Raw genomic sequence first — 26,919 nt, forward strand, 5'->3', positions numbered from 1 at the left:
TCTAAATACAGATGGGTCCAGACAGAATAACAAAGCTGGATGTGGTGGAATTTTAAGAAATGAAGATGGCAAATGGGTAGGAGGATTCTCATACTACATAGGAGATTGTACAGCTTACAGAGCAGAACTGTGGGGAATAGACCAAGGTTTGAAGATTGCTTGGACTTTGGGGCTAAAGAATATTATTGTGGAATGTGATTCCAAAGCAGTCATAGCCACCCTTAACAGCAACAAAAACCTGGCAAATCACCCAAATGCACTAATCAGAAACATCCACAATTGGAGAGAAAAAGAGTGGAACATATATTTTGTAAATATCTACAGAGAAGGCAACAGATGTGCTGATTGCTTAGCGCGTAAAAGTCTATCCTTAGAATTGGGGTTACACTTTTGGGATATACCTCCTCGAGAGGTTGTTCACATCCTTTTTGATGATAAAAAAGGGGTCTCTTTACCCCGAATAGTTTGTAGTTAGTTCTCTTTAGGGCTTTTAGCCCCGTTTCAATACCAAAAAAAAAAAAAAACAATATATTACACATATATTTAATCAATATAAAAAAAATTAGCCCACTCACAAGTCACAACACAAAGCTTCTCGACCCATAGTCACTCACACCTCACACTCACAAGTCACAACAGCCGCCGCTGACCGCTCCCAACCGTGCTGCGTCCGGCGCCGTCGCAGTCTCGCACAGACGGCCAAGTCGCACCCAGCAGTCGCGGCGCTCCTCGTCACCGTCGCTCCTCGGTCCTCCTGGGTCCTAGTCACCGCCGCTGCTCCATCTAGCCGTCGTCGCCGCTGCTCCGTCTAGCCGTCGTCGCCGCTGATCGTCGGTCCTGGGCTCCTGGGTCCTGGCCATCGGTGCTGCTCGCCTGTCCTCTCGCTCTCTGGGTCTGCTCGTCTGTCCTCATCGCTGCTGCTCCTCGCTTCCTCTGTCCTGTTCGTCGGCTCGTCGCTGCTGTTATTCTGGATTTCTGGTATGTTAGTTTTCTGACTTAGGTTTTAGATCAGAGATTTAGGTTTGTTTGCTGTGTTTTGTTTTATTTGATAATGGTTGAGTTTTGATTAAATCAGATTTGTTGATACTTGTTTTAAAATGGTTTTGAGTTTTGATTAATATGATGCAGATTCATATGTTGTTTGCTGTTTTTTGTTTTGTTTGATAATGGTTGAGTTTTGATTAAATCAGAATTGTTGATAATTGTTTTAAAATGGTTTTGAGTTTTGATTAAACCTGATGCAGATTCATATATGGTTTGCTGTTTTTTGTTTTGTTTGAGTTTTGATTCATATGCAGATTCATATAATGGTTGAGTTTTGATTAAATCAGAATTGTTGATACTTGTCTTAAAATGGTTTTGAGTGTTGATTAAATCTAATGCAGATTTGCTGTGTTTTGTTTTGTTTGATAATGGTTGAGTTTTGATTAAATCAGAATTGTTGATACTTGGTATAAAATATTTTACACAGTTGCTCCATTATATCTGCTCATTGTCACACACTCAACTCTCTCCGTCTCTCGTCTTCAGGACCAAAAGCACGTTGCCCTCCCACAATGGCCAACACATCAAGATCGGCCAGAAAGGACTTTGATCGGCAGGGGCCAGGGCGGCTTAGTCAACGGCGGCGCAGGGCTGGATTGTCATCAACCGCGTGGCGGGTGTTAGGGGCCGGCGGTGGCGTAGCCAACGGCGATGCGGGGACTGGGTTGATATCAACGGCGGAGCAGGTGGCAGAGGGAGGTGGAGGTGGAGGAAGAGTCAACCGCGGCCGGGTGTCTTATGGGGTGTCTTATATCGGCTGCTGTTTGGTTCAATTTTTTCAAAAAAGAATTATACAAACCAATTATTTGTAAAATTTTCGATTTGGCTTGGTTTCTTGGGCTTTACGTTAATTTAAAAACCGACAACTCTAGTGCCATCGCCTCCCCATAAGACCCCTGATTCCACCTTCACCTCCGCCACCTGCACCGCTGTTGATGCCAACCCAGCCCCCGCGCTGCCGTTGACGCCGCCCCGGCTCCTACCACCCGCGACGCCACAGATGCCAATCCAGCCCCCGCGCCGGCGTTGACTACGCTGGCCCCGGCCCCTGCCATTGTCTTTATTGTTGCTTAGGAGAGCCTTGCAAGTTTGTTTGAAGGTACACTTAGCATTCCGAAAATCGCACAAAGGTATGTCTTATGTTGGACCTGTTACTACTACGGATTATCTTATATTATATCAGCCCAACAAAAGTAAATATACATAGCTGTTAGCCATATTTTTCAGCTTAGGGACCATTATAAGAGTGCTAAACTTGCTTCCAAACTGAATTCCTCATGGAATTAACAAAAGTGGTCTTTGGGTATTATTGTTATTTATTATAATATGAATTATTAATCACATTAGAAAGACCAAATTAAATAAAAAAACTAACTATAAAAGTCATATTAGAGTCATAAGTAGTGGAAAATTGTAGTCAAAGAGTACTAAAAATATCTACTGGAAAAGGGTATTTTTCTCTCTAATTTGTTTTCTATTTTTCCTCTTTCAAAATAGTAGATTAGGTATTTTCTTTGACTGGAATGTGGAAGAAAGTACATCTTTTTGTGGTTATGTTCTTTCATTCTAACAAATGCCCTCGTTTTCTTTCCTTGTTTGAGATCAATTAATTGTTCTTGTTTAAAACTATTGCTTCTGTTGTTACTCAAATCTTTCTAAATTCGTTGTTTGTATTTGCACAATTTTCCTGATGTGTTGCTGCATCCATTGATGAGTTCTGTGTTCTTCATTGCAGTTTTGGAAGGTAGACCCTTGTTAGAGGTTATGTTTTCTCCTCTTTTGCCTAGTTAGTTTTGCTCAAATATTTTGGCAAATATTAATGGGATCCATGTAATCACATAAATTCTCAACATGGTTGTTCCTGGAATCAAAGGACTCATATATAGTTCTTTAAAATTGGGTAATTTAATATCATTCTTAATTGAGTTTGCCTCTTTATTAATTCTTTTTCTTCCAATTTTCCATTTCTGGTTTTGTTGACTAAATTTTACATATCATCTGATCATGTGGTTTTCTTACCTAACCTGGTTGAAGGTTTACTTCTCGTTTTGTATTGTTGATTGATGACTATTCATGATTAAATGAGTTTGATGCCATCTAGTAGAGTAATTTTTCTTCTGATGTCACTTTACTTGTTAGTTATTCAAATTTAATCAAAGCAATTTGTTTGAATGCATTTTTTTGTTCTTGAAATTGCTTACCTCATTCTTCCATCAATTGATTAGGATTTGGATCCTCTAAAGTTTGAATTTCACTTTAGAGAGTAAAGTGTGATCTCTTACCCTTGAATAATTTCTCTTTCATATTTATTCTTGGTCCCACCTATGAAATCAATGGTGAGAAATCACACTTTACTCTCTAAAGTGAAATTCAAACTTTAGAGGATCCAAATCCAATTGATTATTACTTCACATGTTTATATCATATATATGTATCATTTGCATTTTTTTTTCTTGGGTATCAGATTTAGGTATTATCGATAGGTGAGTCATGTGATCATTGACATACTTATAAGATACGAGTGCGTTTGTTTCACTCTTTCTTTTATATTATAACCCATTATTTGCAGGCCTATGATAAACAGATTCAGAGATCAATTAGCTGTGGGAGAAGTTTATAAGATGATTTTTTTTCTTTTTTTTTTCCGTCATGAATCATGGCTCTTATAGGGTAACTAGCATGATTTCATGTTGATTTTCCAGTTTAAGACCACTGGTAACCCCTGCAACTTCTGATTTTATACCGAAACTTGGATTGAAAATTACTCCATTTGTTGAGTTTTAACAAATTACTCAGGATTCTGATTACTTAGTGGGTATGCTTTATCCTTTTTCCCCTAATGTTTTCTTTATTTGTTTCTCTCGGATTTCTGTTAATATTTCTTATACTTTTGTTTCTTGAATATCATTTTTTAATAGCTGTTATGGGTTTCCTTATATCAGATGTTGAGGAACAAGAGAGTTTTGAGGTTTAAAGTTTATATTTTCTTTCCTTATCTAAATGTCTAAATTATTTGCTGTTTTGGGTTGAGGATTCAGTGTGCTGAGTATGTGGATCAACTTAATGTATTTGATATCATTTAATGAGACATTTGAGAGAGCACTTACTTTCCTGTTCATCTCTGTGGTCCTATGCAATGCTTGCACCGCAAATTTCGTCAGCTTTTTGGTTTATTTTTTGTCTAAGGTAACAGTTTCAGGATTCAACATTTTGATGTGCTGGTGAAATACTGGTCCCATTTTATTTTGTTGCCTTTTATATTCAATGAGAATCTCCCTATTGCCTCTACAGAAGGGATCTTAAAACTTAAAGTCTATTTTTTGTACGGTTTAGTTTAAAGTGTATTTGTGCTAATTTTTCAAAATTTTTTTACTCCAAAGCCACCCTAAATTCAGCAAGAAGCCTCCTCTGCTTCTCTGACTGTGTGTTGCCACTTGTCACAAGATCAGTTCACGACTCTCTTTCAAGGTGAATCTCACTGAATGGCTTTATGCTATAATTACATAAAATTTTCATTGAGCAATGTTATATGAGCAACAAAATTTATCACTTTTGACCAACATTTTGCCAATTCTAGACACTATAGACTAATTCTAAACCTTAAACACTAAACTCTAAATTCTAATAGTTAAAAATACGGTGTTGGCCCAAAGTGTTGGTTAATATTGATAAAAATTGTTGGATCTCTAACATTTCTCATCCATTTTTCTTTTCTAATTTCTTATGGTTTTGTGCTATATCTTTTTTCACTGTATTAATGTTACTTGGTTGTGATTAATGTTCTATGGTTTTGGTTGAATGAGAACTACCAACTTCACTAGTTTTAGTCTTTTAGATGGCTCTGGTTTTTTATCTTTAACTATCGTATTTTTTGCATTCTACTTTAGGTAAGTTAGTCATGCTCGTTAGATTATTTTTAGTTCAATTCTTAGTTCTTTGGTGTATTTAAATTCTAATCTCATGAATGACATGGATGTAATTTTTTAAGATGGGTAATTCTTTAATTGTAGCTATGAAATAAAAAATGGCATTGAGTTATAAAATTGAGAAAAAGAAGCATTTCTGTGAAAATTTAATATATAATGGACAATTTTTGGTTGGTGCTACATAAGTAACCTAAACACACTCAGTCTTGGTTGGATATGGAATTCTATGATTGTTAGAAGCAAATTTGGTGTAGCCTATGTTGATATTCCTTTTTAAGTTTTATCTTTATAGCATGCAAGAAATGAAAAGGGTATTTCATAATAGAATGTTTTCCTGGTAATATGATTTCATAATATCTTTACTCCTAAAAATGAATTCTTCTGCTTCCACACGGATAGACACTGTTTCACCCTTTGAGATCGACCTCAGCATCAAATTCCAAGAAACCAACAAATAGCTCCAATCGCCACCCACATCATCCCAAGAGTGTCAAGCACTTCCAAGTTCTGCAATCTCCAAACTGCGCCACCATTGACTTGTTAATAAACTTCGCCCAGATGCTGCGAGATAATAACAACTTGAAATGGAATTGTCCTTATTCCCATTCTGATGGATCATCATTAGCTGGATATCTTGTATGTAACATCATCTAGCTTTTCAGTTGATATTTTTTCTTAGCGCAATTGATTGATGTCAATCTTGATTTGTGAAATTCTTTGATTAGGCTGATGTAGGTTACTCTAATCTTGTTCAATCCTCGATGTCTCAATTTCTCGAGTTGAAGATGTAAACCTGCCATGTTCAAACTGGTCCTAGTGATGTCACTGAACAATTTCTTTCAGGGGTATTGGGAGGCTCAATCCTTGCTTCAAGATTGCGGATGGAAATATTGTGGCCAACTTTAGAGGCAGTAACGTTTGCATCGGAAGAGACAAGCTCACTGGAAACCACCATAGAGAAAAACTAAACAAGTTTAAGAATGTTGGAATTTTGTTCGTTGAAAATTCGTTGATGCTAGAACTCTTTGTGAATATAGTATCCTCTTAATTTTGTTTGTTGATGTGTGAATATATTCGTTCTTATTCCTCACCAATTTGTATGCCTCCGATCTCGTAGCCGTTGTTAGTTTTTGTTGCATATTGGTAGATAGGCCCTAGTTATGTTTTCTCCTCCATGATATCTCATAAATTATCAACGTGATTGCTCCTGGCATGGAAGGATTTGTATATAGTTCTTTAAAATTGGATAATTTAATATCATTCTTAACCTGGTTTGCCTCTTTGTTAATTCTTTTTCTTTCAATTTTTCGTTTCTTACCTAACCTGGTTGAAGGTTTATATCTCATTTTGTATTGTTGTTCATTTTGTATTGTTGTTGATGTCTATTCATGATTAAATGAGTTTAATTCATCTGGTAGAGGAATTTCTTTTCTGATGGCTCTTTACTTGTTATTCAAATTTAAACAAAGTAATTTGGTTGAATGCATTTTTTTTTCATGAAATTGCCGACGTCATCAGTGTTTTAAAATATCGGTTATGGCGGCGCCATGGCGGTATGGCATGGCAGAATTTGGCCTCACCACCATATAGAGGCCACAGCAACTTGGTTTTCACGGTGGGTGAAAAGGCGGCCGCAATTGTGGTGGTGCCATAGCGGAATGCCATTGAAATGGTGGAAATGGCAGGGGTTTTCGTATTTTTTGAAAAAAATTGGGGATAATTGGGTAATTTAGGAAACCCTAAGTGATATCTGTAATCCTAATTAATCTCTGTTATTAAAAACTTCTTTTCCTCTCTTATTCACGTCAAAAACGGCTCTCTGTCTCTGTCCTCTCTTCTCTGTGCCTGCCGTCGGCGCCGATCTTCACCGCCGCTCATCACCACAGTTCCCTCTCTTTCTGTTTCGTAGTTACATACATTTCCTTTTTTTTTTTCCTTCGTTGTTTGTTCAGTTCATCGTCTCCTCTTCCTTCAATTTTTTTTCTGTTCAGTTCAGTTCACTATGTTAACTTCCAGACCAGCCCCTGATTCTAATACCCTTACACCTATCCCTGCCTCTGCTGGTCATGCTGCTGGCATTGCTCCTGCTCATCCTGCAACTGTTGTCCGTTCCAGTAGAATTGAAGCAATGGAGGGAAATGAGCCTACGACAAATATTAGAAGAAAACAAAATAGAAAAAGGAAACAACTTGCAGCTCTGAAGGGTGGACCAAGTTGATGAGAGCTAGAATTTAGATGGTTTATTTCATCATTCTTTAGTTTAAAGACATGATGAGACAATGGCTATGGTCTTTCTTTTAAGTTTTTAATTTTTATGTTCTATGTTTTATGTTTATTTGCTGAATTTCCTATTATATTTGCTGTATTAATTGGATGTCTTATGACTAAAAAAATGATTATATAGATTAGATTTTATAATTTATTATATTTGTAATTTTTCTGCATGTTTTTTTGTACATATATATGTTTTTTTTTTAAGTAATCCGCTATTTCCGCCATTTTTTGCAATACCATCCGCCATTATTTTATGGCGGATTTTTGGCTCACCGCCATGAGCCATCATCCGTAATAAAAAACTATGGACGTCATTCCATCAATCAATTATTACTTTACATATCTATACCATATTCATGTATCATTTGCATTGTTTTGTTTTCTTGGATATCAAACTTAGGCATTCTTTATGTAAGTCATATGATCATTGACATACTTATAAGCTATGGGTGTGTTTGTTCCACTCTTTTATATTTAGATATTGTGTGTCCTTTATGGATGTTTACTCAAGACACACTAGCATATACTTGTTAACAATTAAATCTCAAGTATTTTCCGTTTTTAAACAATTTAAAACAATTATAGAAAATCAACTTAACTGTAAAATAAAAACATTACAAACAGATAATGGAGGTGAGTATTTGTCTACTGCATTCAAAGAATTCTTAGTCAATGAAGATATTATTTACAATTATCTTGCCCCCTCAGCAAAATGAGATTGAGAAATAGAACCATCTGATTTGATTCGTTCTCAATAGCCACGAGATGATCATCTTAGGGTGATCCTTTTGTCGACAGAATCATTCTCAACGAGTCCATAAGAAGTGATCCCATCTTTTTCATCAGGTCCGGGTAGAGACCAAAGGTCTTGAGCGACCGATCCGGAAAATGTGGATTATGATAAGAAATCTACTATAGTGAAACTCCATGGCGGGCTATTGTTTCTGATCGTGATAAAGCTTTCACAAGTGCTTAGCTGAGAGGAAACAAAAATGCCCGAGGAAATAAAAATGCTATAAATCAACTAAAAATGCCTGAGTTATAAGTTATAACAGCCATATTATAATTCCTAAGCTTGGCCTGTTGATATTTTAATAAAACAGGTTGAGCTTTTTAAAAGATGAGTTATAACTCAGCGAGTGTTATGGGTATAGAGACCCAGTTTAACAACAACAACAACAACAAAACTTTGTCCTACTAGGTGGGGTCGGTTACATGAATCAAACGATGTTATTGAGCTTTGTCATGTATCATGTTTACAGAGAGACCGTTTACATGTAGATCTCGTTTGACCACCTCATGGATGGTCTTCTTAGGCCTTCCTCTGCCTTTCACCCCTTGTCCATCTTCCATCTCATCCACCCTCTTAACTGGGTGTTCTGTCTGTCTTCTTCTCACATGTCCAAACCACCTGAGAGGCGATTCTACCTCTTTTCCATAATGGATTCTACTCCAACTCTCTCCCTTATATCTTCGTTTCTTATTTTATCCAATCGCGTACAACCACTCATCCATCTCAATATCTTCATCTTTGCCACACTTAGCTTATATTCATGCTTCCCTTTGGCCGCCCAACACTCCGTACCATAAAGCATAGCCGGTCTTATAGCAGTGCGATAGAATTTACCTTTAAGTTTTAAATGCACTTTTTTGTCGCATATAAAACCAGATGCACTCCGCCATTTTGACCAACCTGCTTGGATCCTATGATTTACATCCTGTTCAATCTCTCCATTATCCTGTATGATGCACCCAAGATACTTAAAACTTTTAACTTTTTGTATGATGTTTTCTCCAATCTTCACCTCTATATTAGGGTTTTTCCTTCTCAGACTGAACTTACATTCCATATATTCCATCTTGCTACGGCTTATGCGCAGACTATACACTTCTAGAGCTTATCTTCATAAGTCCAACTTCTTATTTAGGTCTTTCCTTGACTCTCCCAAAAGGACGATATCATCGGCAAAAAGCATGCACCATGGCACAGGCTCTTGCATGTGCTTTGGGAGTACTTCCAAGACTAATGTGAAAAGATATGGACTTAAGGATGATCCCTGGTGTAATACTATACCAATAGAAGTCAATAAATAATTAATGAATTAAATGAATAGTGAGAGAAAATTAATGACATCATTAAATAGTGTGTTTTATCTTTCTCACTTACCAATGCTATCTCGACCATCTCTTGTGGTAGGATGTAATGGTGGTGATTTTTGAGATGGAACTCAAATAGTTTTTAACTTGCATGTAATATTTATTTTGAAATCCAAATAGTTTTCATAGATTTTACTTTCCCTTTTATCAAAACATGTTGGAAAGAGCACTGATAAAGACAAGAGTAAAAGGGGTAAGTGCTTTCGTCTATCTTGTTTGCTTTGTTTTGTTTGCTTCTTCTACCCTTTTTTTCTGCCTGAGATTAAGATGGGTAATGAAAATGGAAAAAAGGTGCAGCAGTTAGTAGAAGATGGTACGTGAGTGGATTAGTAAGGATGTGAAGATACAGGGGGTCACTATTTGTAGAAAGGAGGTTGGGTTAACTTAAATAGTACACCTGGATTTTCTGTCTTTAAATTGTATAAATCTTCATTCAAAGATTTCAAAGAAATATTTTTAAAGGTGAAGAGTGCCAAGGATGTGTTTTTGTTTTATTTGGATGAAGATCTGGCTGAAAAATTTCCCTTGTTTTAGTGTTCCCAACTCCAGCACATTTTGGATCCTGAGAAAGTTAATGTGTTCCCAACCCCAGCACATTCTAGGTCCTGAGAAAATTAGTGTGAGGAATAGTGTATAATTGAATATTTGGTTGAAGTTGTGGATAGGACAAATTTGATATCGGTATCTAATTTGCTTCCTTGGGAAGACAATAAACAATCTGTAATAGATTATTTGGGTAAGAATTTATAAAAATACAAGTAGTTAGGGATCATGTATTCTGGTAATTTCTTGATTTTGCTTTGTGTATTTTTGTCAAGTGGAAAGTATCCAAGAATCTCGGCTGCGAGCCTTAAAACTCGGTTTAAGAGTAAGAATTTGGAAAAGGAGGGTTCATCATCAAATCCTGATAAGGGAGGTGTAGAGGGTGAGGTGAACTAACCTCGTCAAAGACGGTGAAGGATTATTTTTAAGAAAAGAAAGTCAAACTTTATCGATGTTGACGTATCCAACGATGTGTCTGAGAAAGGTAAAGATATACCACCGGAAAAAATTACTGCTTTTGTGGATAATCAAAAGAGGCTTTATGGGTTTGCCGAGGATATTGATGGTTCTTCGATTTGGGGTAAGAATTTCCCTTTTTTGGTCGTTACGGATGAGGTAAGCCAGTCGTCGGCGGATGTGACCTTGGCTAATGAAGTTGGAGACATAGTCATTGATCAGTATATGCAGGTATGGATTTGTGATGTTTTGAATTTAGTGAAATGATGGTGCCTAATTGGTTTGTTTTTTTTTTTTTTAGGTGATCGGTTTGCATTTAGCCAGTTTAGGTCGGAGTCAGGAAGTAAAGCATAAGAAATTGTTGGGCCTAGCCGAAGAGCCAAACAAACTAAAGGAAAAGTTGAATCTGAAGAAGAATCTAATTGTGGAGTTAGAAGCTAAACTTGTAGAAAAAAAAGAAAGAGTTAGAGGTTGTGAAGAGTAATTATGAAAAGGAGTGCGAGTTGCTGAAGAAAAAAGATGGTGATTTGTCTAGCATGAAGGATCAGGTTATCGAGGTTAATATGAAATTGAAGGATTTGGAAAAAAGTAAGCAAGCTAAAATTTTGGATGCTTTCGCAGAGGATTTTGAGCATGCTGTTATGCAATCCAAGTTTTTAGTACTGGACCGAGACCTTTCTCAAATGGAGCCTAGAAAAATAGTTTGTGATAGAGCTTTGATTGATGATAAAGAGGGAGTCGAGGAAGGACACGAAAATTTGGGACAAGATGTATGACTTTTCTTATTATGTGAATTTTGGGTTTTGAATGTTGGGTTTTGGATTTGAACTTGTTTATCATCAGTTTAAGGATGATAAGGACTATTTATATTGTGCCAAGTTTGATTGGCCTTTTGCTAACTGTTTTGGTTATATGAATTTTGTACATATTTGGATTGTTTGCTTTTTTGAAATTTGAATTAATCAGCAATGTTGGTGGTGCGAGGAACATTGCGCGGGTATTCGCGTGTTCCTGATAGATTAGTAGGTATATGATTGATTGATTGATAATTATCGTTGATGATAGTAGAAGATTGATTCTAAAAATGTTGCCATTAATGGAGTAGTTTAAAATGTGCATTTAGCATTGATTTGTGATAAGATTTGTATGACTTAAGTCATTATTTGTTTTTTTATTGTTAAATTTCGAAAGATATAGATCGGTATAGAGAGGGAAATCATAAATTGAGAAAGCAAATATGATGATATTATTATTGATCTTTGTTTACAAAGGTGCAGGTAGACTAGCCTCGAAACCTCTCTGAGTAAAACCCTTTTCAGAAAAAATCTTATGAGTAGGAAAAAGAGTATCAGTCTGGCATTGACTTTTAACTATAATAAAGCTTTAAAGATGAGATATTCCATTTATTAGATAGAGTGATACCATTTAAAGATTGCAAACAGTATGCACTATTTCCTAAGATTTCAACAATTCGAAAAGGACCTTCCCAATTTGCGGCTAACTTTTCATGTGCTGGTGGTTGCCTTGCTTGTTCAGTTTTCCTGAGCACCAAATTGTTTACTTGAAAAGATTGGTGTTTGACCTTTTGGTTATATCGCTGAGCTATATGTTGTTATATAGCTCGGTGATATAGGGTTGCTATACTTCGGATTTCTTTGATAGTGTCCAAATTAATTTGCTGAGCAGTATCTTGTAACTGATGATCGATGAATTGAGTTCGAAGGGATGACTGAGAGATCTCCAGAGGGATCATGACTTTAGATCTATACACCAATCAGAAAGGTGTTTCCTTGGTTGTTGAGCGAATGGTAGTGTTGTAGCCCCAATTTCTGGTATTAGCTCGGCCCATAATCCTTTAGCATCGTCTAGATTTTTCCGTAAAGCATGTAAAATGACCTTGTTTGTTGTTTTTGCTAAGCCATTTGTTTGTGGGTGTTCCACTGAAAAAAATGTTGTATTATTTAAATTCTGCAAAAAAGTGAAATTTTTATCGGCAAACCGGTGACCATTGTCAGTGATAATGTGTCGAGGTATGCCAAATCTACATATGATATACTTCCAGACATAAGAGATTATTTGTTGAGATGTTATCTTGGCTAAGGGTTGAGCTTCAATCCATTTTGAAAAATAATCGATAGCGACTATTCAAAATTTTACCTATCCTGGTGCCAAAGAAAAAGGGCCGAGGATATCAAGCCTCCATTAATAAAATGACCAACTTACTTCAGAAAAATGTAATACCTCGGCTGGAATATGCGTAATCGAAGAGTGCTTTTGACAATTAGGACAAGCTTTCACTTTGGCATTGCAATCTTACTGTAATGTTGGCCAGAAGAATGCGGCATGGAGTATTTTGGAAGATAAGCTCCAAGCTCCGACATGTGTTCCACAAATATCTTCATGAGATTCTGCTATAGCTAGGTTGGCTTCTGGCATGGAAAGACATTTTAACAAAAGACGAGTTTTTCGTCTATATAGAGAGTTTTTGAATAATGCAAAAAAAGATGTTTGACATCGGAATTTCCAAGCATTATTAACACTTTGTGGGATGTTTCCAGTTTTGAGATACTGGAGATAGGACCACCGCCAATCTTCCTCCTGAGTTACACTCAAAACTTCTATTAGATTGATGCTTGATTTGAGCAATGTAGATTGATAAAGAGAAGTATATGATTGTGTGCTTGCGAGCTTGGATAAAATATCAGCTTGGTAATTATTTTCTCTAGGTATGCGGTGGATTTCAAACTTTGAAAAATTGGAGATAAAAAATTTTATAATAGCCAAGTATTTTGCTAATTTAGGATCTTTGACTTGAAAGAGATTATTTACCTCTTTCCCGGACTTGATAAATTAAAAATTTTAAAGCAATAGCCAAATTCTTAAAAAAAAATATATAGTAAGCACCTTAAATATATCGAACTTCTTAAAGAAAAATATCAAATATGTTAATCCATCTTTTTCTTTAACAAATATTTTTAAACGTTTTTAATAGGACGATTTTTAATGAACGTATCTCGTCCATGAAAAAGATGAGATAAATAAAGAATAATAATAGTGTATTCATTTTGCAGATAAAATAAGAGACTCGACATAATTTAAATGTATCTCGTCCAAGGTAAGGACGGAATATGAGTATAACTATCTTGTCCATGGTAAAGACGAGATACTTGTGTAAAAGCTCTTCTTGATGGAAAAGCTCTCTTTCTTATCCCTCGGCTACTACGGTGGCATGGCTCGCAGTAGTTCTGCACCTAATCCCATGTTAGTCAATAATAATACATATGGAAATCTCATAGGCAATCATTATCCATACGCAACTTAAGATGATACATCACATCTTAGAGTATGATGGTACATTCGTCCTATGATAGATGAAAGGTATGTCTTTGAATGTCATTTTTACACAAATATAGATATAAGAGTATTGTCAAAACAGAAGTCTCTAAACATCGTCACATACTCAAACTTGACCTCCCTAAAGTACGGCAATAGAATCTCTAGAGGTGCCATGGTGTGGCAATTGTCTAGAACGAAATATCCTCAACTACAAACATATGATTGAATTTTAGTTTTGTAACAAAAATATGTGACATTCAAAAAAATTAACACTAAAGCCACTAATAAATTAACTAGATTTTTTTAGAATAAATAAAATAAATATAAAATAAAATATTATAAAAATATCCTAACTAAAGATTTTGATTTAAAAAAAATAAAAATATAAAAAATCTTAACTAATGATTTCGATTTTTTTAAAATAAAATAATTTTTTTTAACGATATTTTTTCATGCCACAAATAGTTTAACTAATTCAAATCAATTAAAATAAAATTATTAAATAAGATAAAACTAATCATAAATAATCTAAATAAACTACTTCTACGAGTCATATCTTATAAAATCATTATTATCTAAACTAAATTAATAAAATCAGACTAGTAATAATATATAACACAAATATCTAACCTAAACTGTAATCATTATTATCTAACATAAACAATTTAATATCAATAATATTAAATTATTAAACTTATTCAATTAGCAATGTGTGTAGTCACATTCAATCGACTTATGTCATTGTCAATGATCCGAAACATAAGGAGAAGACTAGAGGAAAGAAAATTTTTCCAAAGAGACAAGGAAGTTCAGAATTCGAAAAATAAAAGAAATGAACTCTTCTATAGATGAGTCTATACAAGTATATATATGGAGTCCAATTCCTCACCATGGATGAGATAAATTTAAATTGTATCTGATATTTTATTTCGTCTACAAAATCTTATCTTCTCAAAAGATAAGATATGTTTATTAAAAAATCATCTTATCTGAGAATAAGATAAGTAATAAAGTATAAAAAAATAAATATTCCAATGTGGGTGTACATTTATAATTTTTATATTTATTTTATTTATTTAAAATTTTTTTATTATTAATTTACATAATTTTTTTTAGATAAATGCTTGAATGGCCTGCTATTAGATTTTCTATAACTAAAAAATTTAAAATTTAATTTTTATTATCCTAATTAAAAAAATTTCAACATAAATAAGCTAAAAACGAAAAAAAAAAGTCTATGCACATCAATTCATGTTTCCAATTCCAAAAATAATTCTTGTATGAAATACTATTTTTATTTATGTATTTTTTTCTATCAACTTAAAATTTATAATTTCATCACAAACATTACGCCTAACATTTATTAATTTAACTTTGTTTCAATGTGGAATTATTTCATTTGAAAAGGGGCCAAAAGCATTTTTCTAATACTTTATTAATTAAAGCCTGGCTTCTATCAAACTTTAAGAAGTCCAAAGAAATACAAAATATATTAACTTAATTAATTAATTATTAATTCACTACAACAAATTCGGGCTGAGGCAACCCTTTAAAAACGTTGCTTATAATAAGAGAAAGTGTTGCCTTTGATAAAAGGCAACACTTTCCGACAAAAGGCAACGCTTTTTGGGGGGTTGGCTATACGGCCGTTACCTTTGGTCTAAGGCAACGCTTTTGTATATTAAAGGGAACCCTTTTTTTGGCAACCTTCAAAAAATGTTGCCTTTTCTGCAAATAAAGCAACTCCGCGAAAGGGTTGCCTTAGAGCACCCAAACACAACGCTTTATATGAAACGCTATGGCAACACTTTTTACGAGTTGTATTTTGTAATATATAAAACAACACTTCTCCAGAGTTTTTTAAGTTGCTTTTTCATATACCTAAAGCAACACTTGTACAAATTTTTTCAAGTTGCCTTTTCCTCTATCTAAAGCAACACTTGTCCAGGTTTTTTTAAGTTGCATTTTCATATACCTAAAGCAACACTTGTCCAGGTTTTTTTAAGTTGCCTTTGTTATAGACCTAATGCAACACTTATGTAGGTTTATTTACAGTTGTCTTTTTTTAATACCTAAAACAACACCTTATTGAATTTTTCTTAGATTCTCTTTTTTAATATCTAAAATAATATTTTTTTATCTTTGTTATATTTATATGATATTTGAAGAATGTATAACACCCGCATTTGAATAAGATAATAATATATATTGCATATATATATAGAAAGGTCTTCCAAGTACCAATTAACATATATACTTGCTAATAAGTTACCAAGTCAAATAAATAATAAACCTAAGTAAGCAAAATACATATTTTTCTGCTAATGAACTTAAACAAAAAAAAAACTAAGTTGTCCACTAAAAACCAAGAAGACTTTGTGCTTCACCATTGTGGCAAGAATTGTCTTTATGTCTTCAAAAAACTTCCTCCAACAATAAGAAAGCTGTAGTCAAATTTAAATGAACAAAAAAATTATAGTCAAAACATCAGCTATACAATAATATGTATACTCAAGTGGTACAACAATTTAGCATACATATACCTATTCATGATTTGGTATATGAGTCGATGGAGGAGAATGCCGAGGAACTAAATTTGGATCTTGTGCACTATTTGCAGACGATTGCTTAGATCGCAAGAGAGAAAGCGCTTCATCAACATTCATACCAGGAGAAGTTTGTTGCAACATAAGTTTCACAATATCTTCCAATCCTTGCAGTCGTTGCTTATGGTCGTCTAATTCAGTTTTTAAAGCTGTTACCTTCTCTTCACTTTGTTTTTTGATTTCATCTATTTCTTTATTTTTCTTAAGAGAAGTTTTTGTAACAGTTCTTCCATAACATCGAACTCTTCCTGGATTCTCTTTACCAAAAACTTTTTGAAATGCATTAGTAGGAGTTTCTCCAGCTTCTTGGAGATCATCAAGTTTATCCTATACACACAAATATATGATATGTCTATTTTTAGTGATAAAAATTCAATGAAAGAATCCAAAAACCTATTGCTAACTAATAGGGACAGCAATCCAAAATAGCCATAAAAGAGCCATAAAACAGCAGTCCATGATAGCCATATAACATGGTTGTAAATTGTCATAGAACAGCAATAAAATCAACCATAAAACAGCCATGAAATAACCATAAAATAGCAGTCCATGATAGCCATGAAACAGACATAAAATAGCCATAGAACAGCAACTAAATCAGCCATGAAACAGCCACAAAATAGATACCACAAAACATAGAAAGCAGCAAGTCAGCAATCATGACAACCACAAAACAGTCATAAAGTAGATACTAAAACAACAACAATAATAGCCATAAAACAGTCATAAAATAGCTGCCATGACAGCCATAAAATATGCATAAAATAGCCATAAAACAGCAACTAAATCAGCCACGAAACAGCCCATGAAACAGCCATGAAACAGCCGCAAAATAGATACCATAACAATAATTACGATAGCCATAAAACAGCAAAAAAATAGCATCCATGACAGTCATAAAACAACTACTAAAACAAGAAAATTATAGAGGAACTTACAATAACAGCTTGTGTTTCTACATCAAGTGTTTTCCCTTTTAGTCCATTCCGAGTTGCAACAAATATTTCAGCTTGATTTGGTTCCTCTTTATTCTCTTTTTTCTCACGCTACAGATCAAGATAACAATTACAAAGTCATAACATACTAAAATTAGGGAGAAGTAACAAGTAGAGAATTTTAACTCAAATGTGACCTTATCAAATCAACACGCACTCTTGCAAAATTGATTGGGCCCATTTTATGCCTCCATTGTTGCTTCTTGCGATTTTCAGAATTTATAACACACATGGCCTGTGTTTAAAATAGACAATGATGAAAAAAATATAAAAATTGAAAGAATTATACTTGACCATATCAAATAATAATAATTGAAATCCTCTAGCTCACTTTGACAGTTGGAATACTCCAATATGCAATTAGCTTCCGAAATTGTATTTTTGGAATTTCCAAAGGACGATTCACCAACATATCCTCAATATTTCCAGAATATGGTTCAAAATGCTTCTTTTTTATTCTTGTTTTGTAACGCATTGGTGCACTTGACATGCCAATACAAAAGGCTCTTCCTGATAGCACTTTTTGTTAAAATGCACATATGTCGAGCCATAAGCATCCTCCCTAGCCTCATACCAATCACATTTGAACAATGTAACCTTAAAATTTCCATAGTAGTCCAACTCAATGATATCATTCACTCTACCATAATAAGAAACGTTTTCATGAATTGGATTTGCATCCTTTGTGCTTGCAAAGCTTGTCGTTAATGCTACTAAAGTAACACCACTATTTTGTGTCTTGCGTCTTACCTCACGTTGCCTAGTGTGAAATCTATATCCGTTGATAAAATAACCAGAATATCTTTTTGCACATTGGGTTGGTCCTCTAGAGAGCTCTTTTATCCAATTTGGAACATCATGCCGCAAAGCACGTGTTTTAAACCATGTAGGAAAGTTTTTGCTATGGTTTTTAGCTCTCATCCATCGTGTTCCTTGTTGATAAGTCTCATGCTCACTAAAACTCAAAAGTATAATATTTGTAAGTAAAAAACAGACCTATCAATTTCTAATTAAAATACCAAAATATAGTAGAATTAGTATGAGTTACCTAACATAGTCGTCTATTTTGTGACAATTCAATAATATGTAGCTATGAACTTGCTCTCGGGACTTGTCGTCAAGGAGAAAAGGTTCACCTTTCTTTGCACCCAAAGGAACACCTCTTTTTGGAAATAGATTCGAAAATGCATCTGTAGTTTCCATCATAGAATTATTAGGTTCATCATTATTTCTGGGTTGTCTATTCAATTTTGTTTGGACACCAGAATGTAAGTAACGCGAGCAAAATGTCAAACATTCTTCAACCAAATATGCCTCTGCAATAGATCCTTCAGGACGACTTCTGTTTCGAACATAGGACTTCAAAGTACACATGTATCTTTCGGGAGGATACATCCACCGAAATTGAACTGGACCTCCCAATCTCACTTCATTAGCCAAATGAATAGGCAAATGAATCATTATGTCGAAGAAAGAAGGAGGAAAGATCCTCTCTAATTGGCATAATGTTGTGACAATATCCTCTTCTAATTGATCTATCTCTTGTAATGTGATAGACTTTTGACATAATTGACGAAAAAATGAGCTAAGTCGAATCAAAGGAACTGCAACTTGATCTGGAAGTATTCCTTTGATAGGAATTTGTAACAAATAGTGAAGCATGAAATGAGCATCATGAGTCTTATAACCAGATATTCTTCTCTCCAAAAGGTTCACACAACGAGAAATATTTGAAGCAGAGCCATCTGGCAACTTTGCTGTCTTCAAGACGTCACAAAAAATTGACTTTTCAGCATTGGTCATTGAGTAGCATGCCTTTGCCAGCTTCACCTTTTTCCTACCATTTGTTTTCTTGGGGTGAAGGTTCTTTCGAATGCCCATTTCTTGCAAGTCATATCGAGCATTTGTGTGATCTTTTGTCTTGCCAGAAATATCCAAGAGAGTTCCAAGAATACTATCAACTATGTTCTTTTCTATGTGCATCACATCTAAATTGTGTCGTGATGTGTTATACTGCCAATAAGGTAAATCAAAGAATATTGACCTCTTCTTCCATGGACCATCTTTCTTTGGTTTTAGCTTCCCAAATGAATTATCCACATACTCCAACTGACTTAAAGCTTCAGTACCCGACAATACGTGTGGAGCTTGCCTATATTCTACTTTTCCATTGAAAGATCTCCTATTAGCTCTCCATGGATGATCCTCGGGCAAAAAGGCACGATGACCCATATAGCATGTCTTGCGACTATATTTAAGATAGTTAGAACAAGTCCCATGGTTACAACAAGGGCAAGCTAGCTTCCCTTTTGTACTCCAACCAGATAGCATTGCGTAAGCCGGAAAATCACTAATTGTCCACATAAGAGCTGCATACATTTGGAAGGTTTCATTTTTTGATGCATCATATGTTTCCACCCCAACCTCCCACAACTCCTTCAACTCCTCGATCAAAGGTTGCATGTAAATGTCTATATCATTTCCTGGTGACTTTGGTCCAGGGATTAGCAACGACAACATAAAGTATTCCTGTTTCATAGACATCCATGGCGGCAAATTATAAGCCATTAAAACAACAGGCCATGTGCTATGAGATATGCTCATGGTTCGATATGGATTGAATCCGTCACTTGACAAGCCAAGTCTCACATTACGGGGATCGAGAGCAAAATTTGTATGACGATTGTCAAAGTCCTTCCATGACTGCCCATCAGCGGGATGCCTTAACTTCTCATCTTTTCTGCGTTCTTCGTCATGCCACCTCATGCTTTTAGCTGTTGCTGAGCACATGAATAGTCTTTGAAGCCTGGGAATTAGGGGAAAGTGTCGCAACGTCTTCACAGGAATATTGTGATATTTTTTTGAAGGCAAAACATCAGCTTCAACTACAGGATGCACAATCCAACGCGAAGCGCCACATTCATAACAAGATGTGTCCTTCTCGTACTCTTTCCAATATAGCATGCAATCGTTCGGGCATGCGTCAATCTTTTTATAGTCAAGACCTAAGTCTCTCACCATAGTCTTGGCTTTATTGAAAGAAGTAGGAATATTTAAGTTAGGAATAGCCTCTTTTAGCAACTCTAAGAGAGAAGTAAAAGAGGCATTACTCCACCCATGTTGACACTTTAACAAGTATAGTCGGATGGTGAAAGACAACGTAGAAAACCCGTCGCAACCGGGATACAGTTCTTTGCTAGCCTCTTCAACCAAGTTATAGAATTTCTTTGCATCTTCATTCATACCTTCTTTTATCCCTTCCGCTTGTGCCACATCCCGAAATCTATCGTTTAACAAGGCGTCCATGTCGTCGTACGAGTTAGTCTCACTCTCACTGTCAATCTCATTATCGCTATCGCTATCAACATCCATGCCGACTACGCTTTCCCCATGATGAATCCATCTCGTATAACCATTAACGAATCCAAAGGCAATCAAATGAATATAAATTGTTTGTCTTTTGTGCCACAAGAAATTACAACACTTTGCACAAGGGCATAAGATTTCCTCTCCTTGTGGGTATCCGATGGAGTAAGCAAAGTCTAAGAAGTCATTGACACCATTACTAAACTCAGCTTTATCTCTCGGTAAACTCATCCAATCTTTCTCTAGGTCTTGGGAAAACCTAATTATTCATATATTATTACTACTATTTAACTAATAACCATGTAAATAATAATGTTTATGCACAGTAAGTATATAAATTCATAAAAAAGGCACATAAAAATATTATTATTAAAATTAAGAAACAATGAAAAAGACACATAAAAGACATTCAACATGAAAAAAAAACTGCACAAAGGTCATAATATACATATGAAAACATACAAGTATAAGTAAGATAAAAAAAAACTTACGGAGTCATGGCTAAACAAATTGCAATCTTAAGTCCTAGAATGTCCACGAATGTTCTTCAAACTCCTCTGAAGCAATATTTCTGTATAACAGAAAAAAGTATCAAATTTACATTACTCCATGTGGAAAATAGAAAAATCAAACTAAAAATAATAATCGAACAAAAGTCCAAGTCACTGTCCTGCACCAAGTACACACAAACACAAACACAACCACAAAAGCTTATGCAAATTAAATAATCAAATAAAACATGCTGCTTGCCTTCTAAGCACAGACACACAAAATATAATGTCGCATGATTGAGGATAAACACAAAAAATAGATTAGTGTCATTATCAAATATCATCCTCTGGTTCAAAAATAGATATTCCTTGTTCCTTTCTCTGCACAAAAAATGTTTCCTAGAATTTATGAATAAAGCCCAAGAGGAATGTCATGAACTTAATTCTGTTTTTGAGCGGCTGAAAAAAAATACAGTGAAAACCCAAGATTCCATAACTCTTTAGTTACAAATTTTACTACATAAAGTCTTGTAATTCATGGAACATAATACTAGACTTTAAAAGTAACTGAAAGATTTAAAAGGTTCAAAATAGGGTTTGTCTTGATATCCAAGTATTTTAATTTAATTTATATGGTTATTTTTTTAATTATCCCTTTATCTCTCTATATTGATTTATATATTTCTATTGATTGATATAAATTAAATGTATGATTTGCATGCCCAATTTGTGTTGTGCTAATTGAACTTTGATTAAATTATATATATATATATATATAAAGAGTAACATTGAACTATATGGGTTAAGATTTTAATTTTTCTAACTGCTTGATGTAGGTTAGATGCTTGGTGATATCTAAGAATTTATGTAAAAAAGAGAATAGGAATTGCACATACTTGTATTCAAAACCATATATACAATCAAGAACACAAGTACGGGCACAGCAATATGATTCAGAAGAATAAATAAGGTCTGAATTGTGATATATTCTAAATCAGGATGATGATTGATGATATTAGCTGGCTACAATAACCCAAAAGTATGAAACTATAGCCATAGCATTCACCGCAGAAATTTAGAGAATTCTGACAAAAAGAAAAGAAATTGTGAAATCATATGGAGGATGTACCTTAACAGTTAGGGCAGATCGTCGTATTTTTCCCCAGGAAACAGCTTCAGAAATCAGAATTAAGATGCACAAAAATTCAGAAAATCCTAAGAAGCAACAATCAGAACCATGAAAATTTCAGAACAATTGAAATAAAATTCCTAAAATCAGAATTATAAAGAAGCCCCAAAAATTAAGATTCAATGCATTCAGAATTCATAATCAAAATAAAATTCAGAACAGTCCCAATTCTTCATTCACAATCAATGCATTCAGAATAATATTCATTCCATAGTAAAATTAAGAAGCTTTCTTACCAACCTGATGTTGAAAAAAATCTAAGTAAGAAGCAAAAGATGACTCTATACTTGATATATGCTTCCAATTTTGTTTTATCTAAGTTCACAAAGATAAGAAAAAGAGAAAAAGCAATAAGAAAAGTTCATACCAAGTAGTCAATACTGGTGGTTCATTGCATGAAGGCACTGGACAATTCTAAGTATCACGCCTGGTCTCATCAACCGCAAACTGCTTCTTTCCGTACCTTAACAGAGCTTTAAAAATAGAAGCTGCAATAAAAATATAATAGTGGGAATTTGTTTAACCAGGGTCAAAAAGATGGAACTGAAAAGACACCAGCAAGATGTTGATCCACATGAAAACTTCAGAAAAATTGAAAGCAAACCCCTAAATTCAGAATTATTGAGAAGCCCCAAAAAGACATGCATTCAGAAATTCGATTTACATATTAAAATTCAGAACAGTCCCAATTCTTCATTCACAATCAATGCATTCAGAATAATATTCATTCCATAGTAAAATTAAGAAGCTTTCTTACCAACCTGATGTTGAAAAAAATCTAAGTAAGAAGCAAAAGATGACTCTATACTTGATATATGCTTCCAATTTTGTTTTATCTAAGTTCATATTAATAGTTATAGAGAAAATCCAAGTCGCTTGGTGTAGGGCCTTAAAGATTACAATTCTATTTGTGTCCTACATGGGAATTAAAATTTGAGGCAAAAATTGTAGGAAAGGCAGAAAAGAACAACAAAATAAGAATTCAAAATGACGTGTTAGCATATTAACAATTCAAATAAAATTCAGTGTGCACCATACCTTTTGTGCACCAAACCTCCATCACCCACGAAAAAAAATCAGTTTGGTAACGACAAAAACGAAAAGATTGTAGTGTTTTCAGTTTTCACACCGCATTTGAGGATCTTGAACTAGAACAAGAACCAAACCCTGCTACTGTTAATTAGGTGTCAACCACACATAGAGCACCCAAATGGAAGCTGCATTAAGCAGTCCACTTGCTCTTTCACCCAACCATGTTTTCAATGCATCTAATCCCGGTACCACTCCTTCCGTGATAAGAAAAAGAGAAAAAGCAATAAGTAAAGTTCATACCAAGTAGTCAATACTGGTGGTTCATTGCATGAAGGCACTGGACAATTCTAAGTATCACGCCTGGTCTCATCAAACCGCAAACTGCTTCTTTCCGTACCTTAACAGAGCTTTAAGAATAGAAGCTGCAATAAAAATATAATAGTGGGAATTTGTTTAACCAGGGTCAAAAAGATGGAACTGAAAAAGCACCAGGAAGATGTTGATCCACATGAAAATTTCAGAAAAATTGAAAGCAAACCCCTAAATTCAGAATTATTGAGATCTGTTCCACATATATATGTTGCGGCTAGCATATGTTCACTTGATCGATATTTGAAAATTTGATCATCAATAATGTAGGAATAAAAAACATGGTGTAACTATTTTGATATACTTTTTCTCCGTCCTCATCATGCAAATTATATTTGGGTGTTTGGTGATAAATTAACATGTCTCCTTTCAAGAAATTATATTTGACTAAAAACCAAAATACGTGTCTCCTCTGCTATCAAGAAAGAGAAAACAATTCAATAATTTCAAAGGCGTGTTAGGTGACTTTTCACTCGCAAGTTCAAGTATTATACCATGTTTATACTTTACAAAGTGTTACATATATATATATATATATAGCAGCTAGTTACACCATACACATGACACATTCAAACCTCACGCTTCACATGCCGTCAAATAGAAGCCCCAAAAAGACATGCATTCAAAAATTCAATTTACATATTAAAATTCAGAACAGTCCCAATTCTTCATTCACAATCAATGCATTCAGAATAATATTCATTCCATAGTAAAATTAAGAAGCTTTCTTACCAACCTGATGTTGAAAAAAATCTAAGTAAGAAGCAAAAGATGACTCTATACTTGATATATGCTTCCAATTTTGTTTTATCTAAGTTCATATTAATAGTTATAGAGAAAATCCAAGTCGCTTGGTGTAGGGCCTTAAAGATTACAATTCTATTTGTGTCCTACATGGGAATTAAAATTTGAGGCAAAAATTGTAGGAAAGGCAGAAAAGAACAACAAAATAAGAATTCAAAATGACGTGTTAGCATATTAACAATTCAAATAAAATTCAGTGTGCACCATACCTTTTGTGCACCAAACCTCCATCACCCACGAAAAAAAATCAGTTTGGTAACGACAAAAACGAAAAGATTGTAGTGTTTTCAGTTTTCACACCGCATTTGAGGATCTTGAACTAGAACAAGAACCAAACCCTGCTACTGTTAATTAGGTGTCAACCACACATAGAGCACCCAAATGGAAGCTGCATTAAGCAGTCCACTTGCTCTTTCCCCCAACCATGTTTTCACCCAACCACACATATATTGTAGTGTTTTCAATGCAAACCCCTAAATTCAGAATTATTGAGAAGCCCCAAAAAGACATGCATTCAGAAATTCAATTTACATACTAAATTTCAGAACAGTCCCAATTCTTCATTCACAATCAATACATTCAGAATATTCATTTCATAGTAAAATGAAGAAGCTTTCTTACCAATAAGCAGAGGAGGAGGAGGGGGTTACAGCCCTTGCGAAGAGGAGAAGGCGAGACAGGGGAAGAAGTGGAAACGGGAGAAGGAGAGGGGTTTCTCGAAGAGGAGAAGGCGAGACAGGCCTTGCGAAGAGGAGAAGGCGAGACAAGCCTGTACTTGGAGCCGAGATAGGAAGAGGGGGAGCCGTGGAGCAGCGTGCGTGGAGGACAGCACCGCGCCGATGCCAGTGGAGGAGAGCACCGCGCCGACACCCGTGGAGGAGAGCACCGCGCAGGAGCCCGTGGATGAGAGCAACGCTCCGACGACCGTGAAAGGGAGAACCGCGCCGTCGCCGTTTGGAGTGAAAGCGATTGAGAGTTGCGGTCGATGAGGAGGAGAGCCGCGATCGGTGGTGTGGCCGTCTGCGTTATGATGTTAGGGTTACAGTATCTCTGATGAAATGAGGAAGCTAAGTGATGATGAAGGAATGAAGTGATGAACTGATGATGAAGAGCATTGTGTCTTTTCTTTTCTTTTTTTTTTTAAGTTATTTGATTGAAAAATAATTGGTGGGAATATAAAAAGTTTCCCTCTAAAATTTGTAACTGTGAATAATTTTAGGCAACTTTTTATAAATGTTATTTATTTAATTTTTTTTATAACTTTTATAAAATGTTGTATTTTTATTTAAAAATGTTGTCTTAAATATTTTATATTGTAACATTTATTGAGTGTTGTTTTAGATATCAAAGACAACAATTTTTGTGGGTGGCCAAAAATTTAGTTATCTTAGCCTGATTCAAAGGTAACACGTCAAAAATGTTGTCTTTGCCTATCTAAGGCAACTTTTGTTAAATGTTACTTCGAATAAGGGTTACCTTAGGCCAAAAATGTTGTAGTGATTCTTTTTACTTTTGTTCTTTTTTAATTTCATCCGTGCTTATTACCTTGGCCTACTTGGCCTCTCTTTATGGGCTATCTTCACTTTCACTATTTTACATGAAAAAATGTTTTCCATCATTTCGTGCATAGTAACTAATGTAATCTCCATATAATTAAAGAGATTAGGGAGTAAAACAAAATCATAACTCACAAAGCAATCTTGTAGCAGATTTAAGGATGCAAAGTCATCACTAGTATTGACCAAAAAGACTACGAAAGAATAACCATCACTAGTGATCTTATTATTATTTTTTAACAAAAATAATTATATGGAAATGTAAAAATAGTCACATCATACAGCAATCATCATACACAAAAAATTAACTATTAATTTATTATCTATATAAAATATATATATATATATATAAAATGAGTAATGCTATAATGAAAAGTCAAATTTTAGTAAAGAATAAAAAGTTTTTTTAGAGTAGAAAACAAATTACCAATAAAAATTTATCATGCGTGATGTATATATTCATTTTAAATTTAGTAAAAATATTTACTTTTCACCCGATTCTATTTCATTAAAACATTTTTGAATATAATAATAATAATAATAATAATAACAATAATAATAATAATAATAATAACTTTTTTATCTTTCGAAATTTCAATTATGACAGCATGGTTGTGGGCTAATATAATAATGACAGAGACTTTTCCTTTTTATAAAAATAAAATTAAAAATATTATGTGGTAAAGAAAACCTTGTCAATTGGCTTAGTAGCAACTAGGTTTAAACTTATTATGACTTCATTTACTCCGATCCCTAAGTTAAGCAAGTTTAATTA

The 26,919-nt window shown here is 34.5% G+C and overlaps 1 protein-coding gene and 1 long non-coding RNA gene across 4 annotated transcripts; one reads left to right on the top strand and one right to left on the bottom strand.

Annotated features, from left to right (window-relative positions):
* Nucleotides 1–566: 566 nt before the first annotated feature.
* LOC107623797 (uncharacterized) lies at nt 567–6,064 on the top strand. The gene is made up of 6 exons (XR_015905399.1): nt 567–978; nt 1,531–2,174; nt 2,780–3,182; nt 3,409–4,512; nt 5,370–5,606; nt 5,696–6,064. It is a non-coding gene; the product is annotated as an uncharacterized LOC107623797 (long non-coding RNA).
* Nucleotides 6,065–16,627: 10,563 nt separating this feature from the next.
* On the bottom strand, nt 16,628–25,714 carry LOC107642030 (uncharacterized). 3 transcript variants are annotated; one of them, XR_015905298.1, is made up of 7 exons: nt 25,210–25,714; nt 23,716–23,837; nt 22,751–22,871; nt 22,324–22,409; nt 21,195–21,274; nt 17,281–17,572; nt 16,628–16,669 (listed from the first exon to the last, which is right to left on the bottom strand). XR_015905298.1 is itself a non-coding variant. In XM_088505425.1 (3 exons), the coding sequence occupies exons 1-2, from the start codon at nt 20,932–20,934 to the stop codon at nt 17,791–17,793; spliced, it is 3,051 nt and encodes a 1,016-aa protein (XP_088361551.1). In that variant the 5' UTR covers nt 20,935–21,188; the 3' UTR covers nt 16,628–16,669; nt 17,281–17,790. The 3 variants fall into 3 exon arrangements, 1 of the variants encoding a protein (XP_088361551.1); XR_015905299.1 differs by having other exon boundaries at nt 16,648–16,669; nt 17,281–17,388; XM_088505425.1 differs by lacking the exons at nt 21,195–21,274; nt 22,324–22,409; nt 22,751–22,871; nt 23,716–23,837; nt 25,210–25,714 and adding an exon at nt 18,386–21,188 and having other exon boundaries at nt 17,281–18,292.
* Nucleotides 25,715–26,919: the final 1,205 nt, after the last annotated feature.

This window comes from Arachis ipaensis, chromosome B2 (genome assembly GCF_059453495.1).
Source record: "Arachis ipaensis isolate K30076 ecotype BB chromosome B2, ASM5945349v1, whole genome shotgun sequence".
Lineage (NCBI taxonomy): Eukaryota > Viridiplantae > Streptophyta > Magnoliopsida > Fabales > Fabaceae > Arachis > Arachis ipaensis.

Excerpts from the sequence above, each read along its gene's own strand:
- LOC107642030 (XM_088505425.1), bottom strand. The coding sequence starts at position 20,934 with ATGAGTTTACCGAGAGATAAAGCTGAGTTTAGTAATGGTGTCAATGAC. Across the intron at positions 18,293-18,385 it reads AAAATAGACGACTATGTTAG|TGAGCATGAGACTTATCAAC; the intron begins GTAACTCATACT and ends TTTGAGTTTTAG.